Here is a 12,680-nt window from a genome sequence, read left to right on the forward strand (position 1 = left end):
AATATCCCTCCTTGAGGTTATTTTTGGAGAGTACCTTTGTCATCATTTTTCTTTCTAGGGCCAGTAGCTTTGTCACATCTTTCCCTAATTCAAAACAAAAGATTTATGCAACTGGCTCAGACCCAGAAGCATATCATACGATAATTTGCAATCAAAGTGACTATTTGTTTCATACACAACAAAAAGAATTATTTTTTCTTGCTGTAATGAGAGTAATTAAGAATCTGTACACCATTCCTGAACAGGAGTGTTGGAATACATACAGCTGTAACATGTATATGAAACCATCGAATAAAAAATTGAAATGCCCGCATCATTCTAAAGAAGATTAGTTGAAAGATAGTGCAAGTTTCCTGTTTCATATATCCGTTGGCATGTGATGCGACAGCACATTGCTCGCTTGAGAAAACTTGCAAATCCACCTTTTTTTTCATCAATTGGGCAGAAAAACAGAAGAACATTATTCACTTGAGAATATTCCTTGAACAATGCTTACAATGATCTATTCCGTCAATTGTGCCGAACACATTATAACAAAGTCCACTTGACCCCTCATTGCCATTTGTTCCCAATGCAGCTACAGTAATGAACTCAGTGCAGGGGTACAGCTATAGTTGTCTTATCTCTGCTTTACCAAAATGAATGGCTCCTGTGCAACGAACAAGCAGCCTGGCCATGCCAAAAGTCCTTAAAAGCATGGCCATCATTCAGCCTCACAAAACAAACTAAGAACAACCGTCCATTTATTATGGATGGTCCAGTTCTGCCAGTTGATCCTCTACCTTATTCAACAATTCTCTATTCCCATGTATGGTGCAATTCCTAACCAGAATTTCCCAAACTTGTTTGTTAAAACTAAACGGTGAGCTTTTGATCCATTCAACTACTTTATCATCTGATGATGTGTGGCTAACCAATTCCACCATGCACAAACAGTGGTCTTGTCCTGGCACAATCCTGTATCTCCCATTCATCAAATCAAAGAGTTTCATCCCTTCTTCAACTAGGTTGCAATGGCAGCAAGCTGTCAAAACCAGCAAGAATGTATTAGCATCAGGCTTCTGTCTCTCACGAATCATTTGAACAAACAATGCAATCGCATCCTTTGAATGCCCATGATGACACAGAGCAGACAGCATGCCGTTCCATAACATAGCACCCTTCATTTCCCTGCCTGTTAGTTCAAACACCTGTATGGCGCCATCCAAATAGCCACATTTTGAATACATGTCAATGAGTGAGCTAATGATGATTGCACTTAGATCAAAGCCACTTCTTAGTAACATTCCATGGATCTGCTGCCCAAGTTTCAGTGAATGCATAGGCATAGCTGCACAAGCACTCAGACAACTACCAAAGGTGAATTGATCTGGCTGCAAACATTCCCTCATCAAGTGTTGAAATATATCCAGTGCTTCCACAGGCTTCCCGTGGAAAACATATCCCTTGATGATGGCATTCCATGAAGATACATTCTTCTCTGGCATCTGATCGAAAAGCTGACGAGCAGTAGCCAACTGGCCATCTTCAGCACATGCACAAACTATCATTGTCCACATATGCCCATCTTTGATAAGCATTTCGTCAAAAATATTCCTAGCATCATCAACGCAACCGCATTTACTGTACACATCAAGAAGAGAGCTGGCAATGTTGACATCAGACAAGAACCCGAGAACCACCAAATGGCCATGGAGTTGCATGGCAAGCTCCCTGTCCATGAGCTCAGCACAGGCCACAAGGAGTGCTAAGAAGGTGTGATGGTTGTACCCAAGGGAAGGGTACATGTTCCGGAGCTCGGAGTACAGCTCCATGGCTCCCTGCGCCTCGCCACCGCGCCCCAGCGCAAGCATAACAGCATTGTAGGAGACGAGCTCCCGGTGCGGCATAGCAGCAAAGACCTCAGCAGCGGGTGCCGCGAGTGCCAGACGCGCGTACCCGGAGAGCATGGCGTTGTAGGAGTGGACGCTGGGGCGGGGCATTTTGGCGAACAGCCGGCGGGCGTCGCGCGGGCGGCCGAGGAGGAAGTGCAACGACAGGAGGCGGTCGGCCAGCTGAGTGGAGCAGGGGACGAGGCGCTTGAGACCCGCGAGGCGGACGTAGAGGAGGAGGCGGCCAGCCAGGGAGGGGAAGGACGGCGCGGATGGGCGGAGCAGGAGCAGGCCCGCGAGGGAGGAGAGGAGCGGGAACGGCGCGCGCAGGCCGGCGCGGGCGAGGGTGGGCAGGAGGGAGACGGCGGCGGGGGCGTTGCCGCCCGATATGCAGTGGTGGAGCGCGCCGAGGAGGCCGGAGTACTGCCGTGGCGAGGCCGGAGGAGGCGTCTCGCCGGGGACGCGCATTGGGAGGGGTCGTGGCCTCGTGGGGTTGGTGAAGCCAGCTGAGCTCGCGGCGGCCGGGGCGCTCGTGGAGATGGTCGTTGGCTGGCTGCCGCGAACGTGCGCCGTCCAATTCAAAAACGGACGGCTGTGATGGACCAATACCGGCCGATCGGATCATGCTGAGAAAGAAATTCAAGCTTCAGTAATCTGATGAGCAAGGAATGCCATTGCGTTTGTGATCTGATGAAGAGCCGCAGCTTGTTCTCTCTTATAATTCTGTCAGGCACCTCCCAGACGGTGAAGTCTCAGTTTGTGATTTGCGTTGCAAAATTTGCAATGTATCTGAATCCTGAATCAATATCGTTTCTTTTTTTTGGGGACACCTGAGTCCATATTGTTTCCATTAGGCATGACAAAGTGCAACTCATCGCATATTCATACCACTTTTCAAATGACAGCAAGTCATTCTACATGGGTAACGTTTGAGGCAGCAGTGCCAGGACATGACAGGTTCAAAGCTAATAAATGTCTGCTCGAGTTAATTCTCCTTCTCTCAGGGTATGATCAACTTCACAGAAAAATCCAATGTGCCTTTCAAACAGAGGTGCATTACATTGGCACTGCGAACATTCCCAATGCAACAAAGAAAATTATGCTGTCCTTGGTCAGTGCCCGTATGCAAATTTTAGGCAACTATTCCACATGTGTTTGTAACTGCAGTAGGTCTACCAGATTATCACTGTATATTGCTGAGATCCTGAGATGCGGCACTATACCAAGAGGCATAAAGGTCATTTGCAATATGGTATAAACTACAATGTAGATTGGCTTCCTATGCTTTAGAAGTTATCGATGGCAGCTCCAAGTCTTCAACCACTGTTTGCTGGAAACAAAGACACCGCTTCCAGGTCTTCAATCACTGTTGCTGCTGCAAAAAGACATGGCTTGGTTGCACTGCTTCAACAATCAGGTTCATCGAAAATGGAGTTTCAGACTGAGTGAGGCATCATTTGGGTGGGCAGCTAGATAAGAACATAGGGCCCAAGGCTTCAACAATTCAAATACGAGCTGGTTAACAAATTTCATCTGCAAATATAACATCAAATATGGATTGAACTGCAAAATGGGGAAAACAGAATGTAACAGTCAGTTATGTATTTGGAAACTTATAATGGCATTACTGAAAGTATAACTGGATAATCAATTTTTATCCTATTTATATCCATTCCTTACCTTCGTCTTTTGGTATGTTTGGCTGGTCTACTAAGAGTTGCCGGAGTACAACAATGTCACTGGAACTGCAAATGAATGAACACCACCATTGCTCTAGTTAATAAAGTACCAATGAAAATGTATGAATTGCAAGCGTTCTAAATGCTAAATTAAGAAATAAACATCACACAATTATTTACAAGAAACTCAAGAGAGAATGAATCCAGAGAGAACAAATATATGAATTGAATAGGGTAAGCTGAGTCTATCAAACTTGCCTGCTCTTCCATGTCAACAAGGAGATAATGGATGATTTTAGTGCAAACCTGTCAAATGGAAATCAGGATAAGTTCAGAGGAAAACAAAAGGGGATGCAAAATCTACTGCAGGAAAACTAAGGTTACATGCATTGCGAGAGTGGGGGCAGGACATATATCTGACATCTTAAACATATTATTAAAGATAGAGAATATAAATCATGTCTCAATTGGTGGATTGGCAAACCAAACTTAGAAGTTAGAAATAGCTCTATATCAACTGAATGTACAAATCAGCATGAACTGAACTTCTTAGTCATAGCTACTGCTATGCTTGGATTGGGTCATAAGGATTCAGGTCCAGAAAGATGGTGCTATGTTATGAAACAGCATAGTTATCATAAGAGCAAATACAAGCTACACATGGTTAATTTGGGAAATTTCAGATGGGGCCTAAAAAGAATTCCTTTCTTACTCAGCCTGGTGCATCTCGCATAATGTTCGAAGCCCATCCAAGCATTCTGCAATAGTTGGCAAAATTCCCACTTGTAACTGCATCTGTTTCGCTGTGAGTGCCGACCCACCTCTCACCATCTGGTTGGTATCACGCAGAGCCTTATTTAGAGCTTTCACAATGCCATTGAACTTCTCCCTGAGCAATTGGCAGCATTATCATCAGATTTAATTGAATTAAAAATTTCCCTTTGCTTGCTCCCACCAAAATTGAAGGGAATTGCAACAAAAGTGAAGCAGCTTACAGTGTCTCCCTCATAGAAACGAAGATGAGTTCGAGACTCTCTATCTGCTTCCCCATGAGGTCCTCTTGGATGTTAGCCACACCACGCAAGGCACCATAATTCTTGTCCTCTCCAAGCACCTTTCATCAAATGATGCAAGAAATCAAATTTTAGTTACCCCAAGATGGTTGAGACGCTAACATCACAACACAACCGCATGTCACTGCAAGTTATAAATTTTCAACAGAATTTCCAAGGACACTAGTAACTGCGGTCTTGCTCGTAGAGTCACAATCACAAAATTGCAGACTATGATTAGTAAACAGAATTGCTACAGCTTCTACGAAGCCGTAAAATGTGCTGTTGGCATGTTGCAATCTCATAAAAATGGTGCAGAACAATTACGATAATAAAAACTCTCCAATTGCATTGCTGTTGCAAAACCTTGCCCTGCCAAACCAGCTGTCACAAATTGGGATTGCTCAAGAGGATGATCCAAGAAGGTACCGGAAGGCGATCGATGACCGATGTGGCCCTGTTGAAGTTAGTGAGGAGGCGGGAGTTGAGGTCGTCCCACAGGTCCATCTCCTCCCGCGCCTTCCTGACCCGCTGCTGCACCTTCCGCACTACCGCCTCCATCTAGTTGTTCGCTCGCTCGTCCGGCTCCCTTCGTCCCCAACGACTTCTTGAAGCCTGTGGAGTGACGCGTCGGGGGGAAGGAGCACAGGAGGCTCGCCTGGAGTTGGAAACGGAGGGACGGGCGCCAGGTGGGCGGGCGGCGCCCCGGCGGGCGTCGTCGGCGCGTCTGGCGGCTGCCGGGAGTGGAGGAAGAGAGAGAGGAGTCGCGGCGTCTGAGAGCGAGGGGGCGGCTGGCGGACTGGGCCGTCTGGCCGTTTTTTTCTTTTTGAGGAAAGCGTGCGTCGTGTGAGTTTGAGAGGCCCAGAGCCCAATCTAAATTGCTGGGAACGTCGATGTCTTGATTGGGGCTTGTATTAAGAGTCCTGTCTAAATAGGGGAGGCCCATAGCATCAAATGCTAAGCCCATTTTCCGTTAATGGGTCGAGAGTTCTTAATTGAGCCCGGATGAATGCGTGCATCGTGTATGGTCTATTGTGTGTGTGGACCACGATGACATTTCGCGGCGACTATGATGTTTGAACAGATCATGGCTCGCACGTCACTGAAGAGTGCCTGGCATATGGGAAATGGAAAAGGTGCTGACTTTCACGTCGCACTAAAGAATGAAATGTTCACCAGAATTACATACAGGCACATTAATCCCTCGTGTTGTTATTACAATTACAAATCGACATGTTACAAAAAGAATGAATCAAACTTCACGTACAAATTAACAAACTCATTCTAATCAAGCAAGTGGGAAGGATAATGGCGCAGCGTGAGACGATCAAATAAAACCAGGCAGGAAACTAAACAAGAATGCTGCGCTGAATAATGGCGGCCGGGTCGATCTGGATCAGTTGAACCTGTTGCAGACCTTGCGGATCTCCCCCTGCATGCCGGTGAGCACGCCGACCTCGCTGAGCTTGATGAGCGCCTGCGGGAAGGCCGAGGTGAAGAGGCCGTCGTTGTTGGCGAGCAGGTCCACGATCCACCTCGTGGAGCCGTCGTAGTACAGGTTCTGGTCGCAGGGGAGCACCCCCCGGCGGAGCTGGATGTTCTTGTAGTAGTGGTTGTCCACCTTGAGCGCGCTCCACTGGTCGTCCAGGAACACCACGTTGTTGTCCGACGACGGCATGTTGGGGCACACGTACTTCTTGTAGATGGACGCGTAGGCCGGGTCCATGCCGGGGTCCGTCGCGCCGGGCCGGCCGCCGTACCCGTAGAGCCTGCTCTTGATGACGCTGCAGCGCGTGGCGCCGACGGTGTGCGCGCCCAGCAGCAGCACCGTGTCGAACGCGCTCAGCCCCAGCCGCCCGTAGTACGCCGTCGTCTGCTGCGCCGTGTACTCGGGCGCCGGGAGCTTGACGTCGGAGGCCTGCGACCGGCGGCGGTCTCTCCGCCCCGTGCGCACCGCGTAGGCGGCGCCGCCGGCAAGCGCGACGGCGTCCCTGGTGGCGAGGATCTGGATGTCGGAGCAGGACACCACGCCGGGGCACCGCCGCTCCAGCTCCGCCTTGATGTCCGCGATCACATCGTAGCCCTTCACGCTCAGGTTCGGCGGCGCCGTCTTCTCCGTGCCGGTGCCGTCGATCAGGAGACCGGCGTCGCAGCCCTGCATATATATGGTAGCTGTCACGTTAATTTACCACCCGTGCGTGCAAGGGACATGGACACCGGGTAGTTCGCTCGCTCGCTGGCACGTACGTTGATGACGCACTCGTGGAACTGCATGCGGAGGAGGTAGGCGACGATGGGGTTCTCGCGCGCGAACCGGGCCCTGACGATGCTCTGCACCACCGCCTCCACGTCGGTACCGTTGCACTTGCCCTTGTAGAACCCGTGCTGCAGCTGGGCGCTGCCGCCGCCGGCCAGGGCCAGCACGGCGACGGCCACCATTAGCGCCGCCGCCGCGGCACCATTGCGCGCTGCTGAGGCCATACCGATCCTTTGACTAGCTAGTTAGCTTCTTTGCTCTTTGGAGTCCAGCCCGGATCGGTATGGTGAGGAGGAAATGGACCATGGCTAGCCTATTTATAGGTGATCGTCGTTGGGAAGATAATTGACACAGGACAGGGGTATGCGAGCTTAGTTGTTTACTGTTTTCATGGTCATGGTGGTCACGTACGCTCGCGGCCTCGGAACTTCTTCCTTTCTTTTTTTTTTCAAAAAGAAAGAAAAGGGCAGCGCTAGCTGTGCCGGAAAAATGCAGTATGATAGTTTGGGTGTTTTGTTGAACTGGCTGGAATTAGGGTTTTTTTAATTTGCGTGCGCGCGCACTTCGATGTTAATTGAATAGCATATGCGCTAGATAGATACTGCATTAGTGGGCTTGCACTAACCCACTCATACGAATTGGATTGCTGAACATCGTTGTGTAGCAGTACTCTTCAGACTTCATTCAGAGCCGTGTTTTCAAACATTTCTTTTCATGCTCCTCAGATAAGCGTTCTGCATTCGAAATTCCTGAAGACAATATATGAGAAAAAAAAAGTAGTTGACAGCATCCACTTTGCATTTTTTTGTCCCTGGGAAAATACTCTTTCTGTTCCTTGTAGGAAAACTGATATTGCAATATGAGAAGTGAAGTCAAAACCGAGTTCTAGTCTTCTACAGAATGTACGAGGAGAAACACTCCACCTTCACGGTCAACCCAACAACAATCTGAACCGTTCAATCTGGATAATTAAGCACAAGTTGCATCATCTGTTTGCTCTGCTCTGCTGTTTGACAGTGTTTGAGTTTTTTCTTTGTTGGACAATGTTTTATTATTTTGTCATCTTGTGACTCTTTCCACAAGAAATGGGACGGAGTTAACCTGCCGTTGCGCTTAATCAAAGCGTACGACATGACCCGCCATGTCTTTGTATCCATGCAGTAAAGAAAAACGGCTCATGCACACTCTGCACATTAAGTGGATCACACCTACACTGCAAGCTGCCTACATTTTCATCCCCGCTTCGCATAAAAGGATTAACTCAAGGTTGCAATGATAAGATTCAGGATCGACTTTTCTGACCACGTCTGTATGTTCAGTGCCAACGCATATGCTATAGCCATACCGTGTCCACGCCGAGCCCAGTGTCATGCGCACTATGCCCGTGCATCTGACACAACGAAAGTTGGTTCTGATACCAATTGACAATTGTAGACCCAGCATAGTAAAACGGCATATACCCACTCTGCACGCTGAGTGGAGCACACATAAGCTGCAACTTTCGTTTTTGCTTCGAGTAAAAGGATTGTTGGTGGTTATAAAATGCCCAAACAGTAGAAGGTGGCTCTAGAACATGACACTTATCCAAAGAGCTTCTAGAGGACTGAGTGGCTACAATGTTGTGTCTTAGACGAGCTCAGGGCTCGCCCATTTGCAGCCTTAGAAAACCGAACCTTTGGGTAGAAGATCCTTCTACCCTCGGTACGTCCTCTCCCACCCGTGGCGCCCCTTTTAGGGGCACTCTGGTCTTATACCTTCACTCTCCATGGTATAGAGTGTTTCCGTACCTAGGGCGGATGTGAGGGCCTTATACGGGGACCTTCCGTACTGGAGGTAGGGTCGGTACGACAAATCCACCCTTAGGGCTGACGCACGCTTGGCCCAACCGTACCTGTGGGCCTTGCGGAAGCGGATGGTAGGGTCCCATCCATCTCGCCAATCGTTTTCGGATCGGGGGACCTCTGGTCCTCTTGGGAGTCCTCTGACATTCTGCACGTACCTTCCCTGGGTATACACCCTTGCCTGCTGTTTGGGACTTCCGGGCGGGAGGGGGGGAGAGAAAGGGAGGGAGGGAGGAAGGGAGAGAGCCCTGTCTGTACACGTCCGGAGGGGCCCCGGTAGATTCGGGGTTCTTCCGGATCGCACGGTCCCTTGGGCCTGCGACCCATGGCCGATTCCCCAATAGCAACCCTTTCCCAGTGGTCGTCGGGACCTCTTCGGCTGGGTGTCTCTGGGCCGGATTTCCAGACCACCGGGGAGGAAAGGTCCAAGGGAACGAAAGGCACGGGAATGAGTCCTCGTTGTCTCGAGGCCTGTGATCTTGGGGTGCGGGTTTGGACCTACGCAGTGAGGTGGGAGATACTTCTTGGGTCCAAGGCGGGTGGCATGGATACCAAAGCGGGAGTCGAGGGGTCTGTTCGTACCGCGAGCCTGAGGGGTCATGGGGTGTGAGGCGTTCATTGTGGCGTGGGGAGACGTGTGTCCTCCTCTTGTTGGCTCCTTGAGACCGCGGCCAGGCTCGGCTGCCTTGCGGACCGTGCCCGTCCAACCCCACCCTCCTAGCTATAAATTTGACCCCTCCTTTTTCTTACCCGGGTCCTCAGACTTTTGACCGCACCCGCCTCCCTCGCCTCATGCTCGCCTTGCGCCCTCTGCCACTAGCCCGCATTTCCTTCCGTCGCCGCTAGTTTTCGGGACGGTCTCTTCCCTGTTTCCCGGCATGGCTTCAAAAAGGGCTCCCCTTTCGGAGGGTGAGGCTCCGAAGATGAAGAAAACGAAGATGGAGCACTCAATGACCTAGGAGCTTCCCTGAAGCCTGGTTGACAATGACCTTCTTGACGTTATGGCGGAGCAGAGACTCATTTTGGACTAGAGGCTTGTTCGCCCTCCTGGATTGGAGAGGGTCCCCACCCCGAAGCCTAATAAGGAGGTGGTGTTCATTGAGAAGTATGAGTGCGGGCTTCCTTTCCCATCTTCAGACTTCCTCTCTTCCATGCTGGCCACTTACAATCTCGAGATCTAGCACATCTCCCCCAACTCCTTGGTGCACCTCAGCACCTTCGAGTGGGCCTTCCGAGCAGAAGGCGCTATCCCCTCCGCCTGTACCTTTTCCCACCTTCACGCTGCCTCCGTCCGTCGGAAGTTTCACGTCTTCGAAGGCGTGAAAAAAGAGGTGTGCTATGGCTAGGTCTTCTTCCACCCCCGGGACCAAGCCGTAGCCCTGGCCAAGGCGTACAAGGACCGCCAGGAGACCACTTGGCTATCCTGATGGTTCTACCAGGAGGTCCCGTCCTCTTCCCAAATGAGGTCCACCTGCTAGAAACTAGAGTTCGTGTCTCTCCCCTCCTTCACCGTGGACGATAGCCTCCACACTCGAATTGCATTTTGGTGAGCATTGTGAGACGTTTCACGATGCGGGACCTTGCCAAGGAATTACTTGTGGCAGGGATTTGGCCCTTGGCCGGAGGATGGGAGTTTCCGGCGGTTGGTGACGGCCAAACTCCCTCCGTAGTGGGTCGGGACCTGCAGGGGAATTCTTACTTTCGGAAGAGGTTTAAGTGGACCCTTCCTAGTAAGTGCCACTTTTTCATGCTCCAAGACTTACTGCAGCTCTCCGCTGACCCCCAAGTGCTTATTCCTGCAGACCTGACTCTGGAGGAGGTGGAGGAAAAAGTGACAGAGCTGCTGGGCCCCTACCTACTTTCGGAGCACAACGCCTAGGCCTCACTGGTGTTGGGCCCGTGGGTGAACTATATCCTTGCCATTAGGGGAGTGGTGACTCCGGAACGCCCTACGCCTCCAGAGAAGCCTCCGAAGGGGGAGAGGGGCCATGGCTGAGGCGCGAGCATGGCATTGCGCGATTAGGCTGGGGGCGCGTCTCCTTCCTCTCACCGCACAGAAGAGGTGGCGGACAAAGAGGGGGAGTCAGACGAGGAGGCGCATGAGGAGGAGTCCCCTTGTGGCACTCTTTCTCCTAGACCTATGTATTCACCAGTTATCTCACCTTGATTAAGTTTGCATCGGCTGATATTTATTTGTTTTATCATCTTGCCGTTTACGACACATCAATTGTTATTAATTCTATCAGAATAGATGATAGATCTATTTTTAATAGCCTGTTGCATCTTAATCTTGGTTGCCCCTCGAGTGCCATTGGAATTGAGCTTCATTATGATTGGATTCATTGGCTGGCGGGGTTTAAATTGACGTCCTACTGAGTGTTTCTACACTCCAATTACCGGGCACATCGCTGTGGTTTCACCTAAAAATATTGGTAGCGATGTTAGTTTGAATCTCATTGGCTTGTGGCTCTGGCTATGGTAGAGCAAGAACTCGAGGACGCTTTGTCTCCTATCGGCTCTCCAGCCGATGGCTATTGCCAATTGTGTTGAATTGGCTGGATAGCCGATAAGCTACTCATGCTCACCAAGAAGGATTATCTCTACCTTGTCAGTTGAATGGTTAAACTGACTGGCACACTCGCGCACACCACGCGTGCCGATTTGGATTTTGTACTAGAGTTAAGAAGATCTCCCAGATCCTCATGTGTTGAAGCAGGGTCCACTACCGCTAGGATTTTGCGTCAACACAAGTTTTGGTGTCAACAGCTGGCTACACTCCTTTCTTTATAGTGTGTGGCTCAGAGGCCGTCCTGCCATCCCACATGGCCTTTGGCGCCCCACGCATCCAGTACTACGAGGAAGGTGAGGCAGAAAAAAGTCGGCGTGTTGACATCGACAGCCTTGAAGAGCATCGTGTGGTGGCCTCATCCAGCATGCACGCCATGAGCAGCAAATACGGCGCTATCACGATCGGGTTAGGGAACGCTCCTTCAACATTGGTGACTTGGTGCTTTCCTGGGTTCAGTCCACCAAAGACATGCACAAGTTGGCAGACCCCTAGGAGGGCCCCTTTATTGTCAAAGAAGTCATCCAGCCAGGCACCTACCGACTACAATGGGCAGACGGCTCCGGCATCCCCAATCCGTGGAACATTGAGCATCTACGGTGCTTCTACCCTAAGATATATAAAGCTATGTACTCTGTTTCTCTTTTATATTAAATAAATAAAACCCCTGTGGTTCTTTTCTGTGTACCTATTGCCTTACTATTCTCTTTCCCGAGCTATCCCTGACACTCGGGGGCTGTCCGACCTATTCAACAGCCGCTCCCTCACAAGCTCGGGGGCTTCCCCTAGCGCCGACCTTCGGGTCACGCCTTTTTCTCCTCTCGCGGCTATACGACTAACTCATGTGGTCGGCATCCTAGCTTGCGAAGTCTAGACAACCTCGCGTTCAGCCATCCTACAAGCTTGAGATCTGGTCTCAGCAGTACGCTGGTCAGACAAGGCTAGGTGCTTAGCAGCTATAGGCCTCAGCTACACATTGTCCTGTCGTATACACCAAGGGAGGGATGGAGTTTGACTTCATCACGTATAATTCAGAATATTGCATTCAATGATTTCATCAAACATTTTGATACATCTTAAAATATTTTTCCCTACAGGTCCAGGTCATTTACAATGGTCTTTGTCGCATCATGGTACTGCTCGGCCACCTCAAGAATCATGTCTTCTTCGAAGTCGGCCGCGACTCCTGTCGCAGCATGCTCCAAGGGAAGCGTCAGGAAGTGTGACACCAACAATGCAAAAGTGTTCTTGACGCATTCCACTGCAGTATCCTTCAGTAGCGTCTTGAGCTGGCCTGGTGTGGCCATAAGATGGTCCAGTAGCGATGTTGGCGCAAATGGGTCGGTGTCTGCTTGGATCATGTCCATAACATAGCCGGCCACTTTCTGCAGCTCCTCCAGCTCTAACTCCAACC

At 50.2% G+C, this 12,680-nt stretch overlaps 3 protein-coding genes across 4 annotated transcripts; all 3 read right to left on the bottom strand.

The window, feature by feature from the left end:
* Nucleotides 1-999: 999 nt before the first annotated feature.
* LOC117835587 (pentatricopeptide repeat-containing protein At2g21090) lies at nucleotides 1,000-1,982 on the bottom strand. Its single transcript, XM_034714945.1, has 2 exons — nucleotides 1,135-1,982; nucleotides 1,000-1,024 (listed from the first exon to the last, which is right to left on the bottom strand). The coding sequence occupies exons 1-2, from the start codon at nucleotides 1,980-1,982 to the stop codon at nucleotides 1,000-1,002; spliced, it is 873 nt and encodes a 290-aa protein (XP_034570836.1).
* An 855-nt stretch (nucleotides 1,983-2,837) lies between these two features.
* Nucleotides 2,838-5,406, bottom strand: LOC117837618 (uncharacterized protein At5g43822). Of its 2 annotated transcripts, none has more exons than XM_034717341.2 (6): nucleotides 5,032-5,406; nucleotides 4,546-4,664; nucleotides 4,263-4,439; nucleotides 3,809-3,856; nucleotides 3,552-3,616; nucleotides 2,838-3,404 (listed from the first exon to the last, which is right to left on the bottom strand). In XM_034717341.2, exons 1-6 carry the CDS (start codon nucleotides 5,161-5,163, stop codon nucleotides 3,391-3,393), a joined length of 555 nt encoding a protein of 184 aa, XP_034573232.1. In that variant the 5' UTR covers nucleotides 5,164-5,406; the 3' UTR covers nucleotides 2,838-3,390. The 2 variants fall into 2 exon arrangements, with proteins under 2 accessions (XP_034573232.1, XP_034573231.1); XM_034717340.2 differs by having other exon boundaries at nucleotides 2,838-3,434; nucleotides 5,032-5,404.
* Nucleotides 5,407-5,730: 324 nt separating this feature from the next.
* Nucleotides 5,731-7,136, bottom strand: LOC117839833 (peroxidase 57). Its single transcript, XM_034720260.1, has 2 exons — nucleotides 6,850-7,136; nucleotides 5,731-6,757 (listed from the first exon to the last, which is right to left on the bottom strand). The coding sequence occupies exons 1-2, from the start codon at nucleotides 7,081-7,083 to the stop codon at nucleotides 5,999-6,001; spliced, it is 993 nt and encodes a 330-aa protein (XP_034576151.1). The 5' UTR covers nucleotides 7,084-7,136; the 3' UTR covers nucleotides 5,731-5,998.
* Nucleotides 7,137-12,680: the final 5,544 nt, after the last annotated feature.

This window comes from Setaria viridis, chromosome 9 (assembly GCF_005286985.2).
Source record: "Setaria viridis chromosome 9, Setaria_viridis_v4.0, whole genome shotgun sequence".
NCBI classification, from domain to species: Eukaryota; Viridiplantae; Streptophyta; class Magnoliopsida; order Poales; family Poaceae; genus Setaria; species Setaria viridis.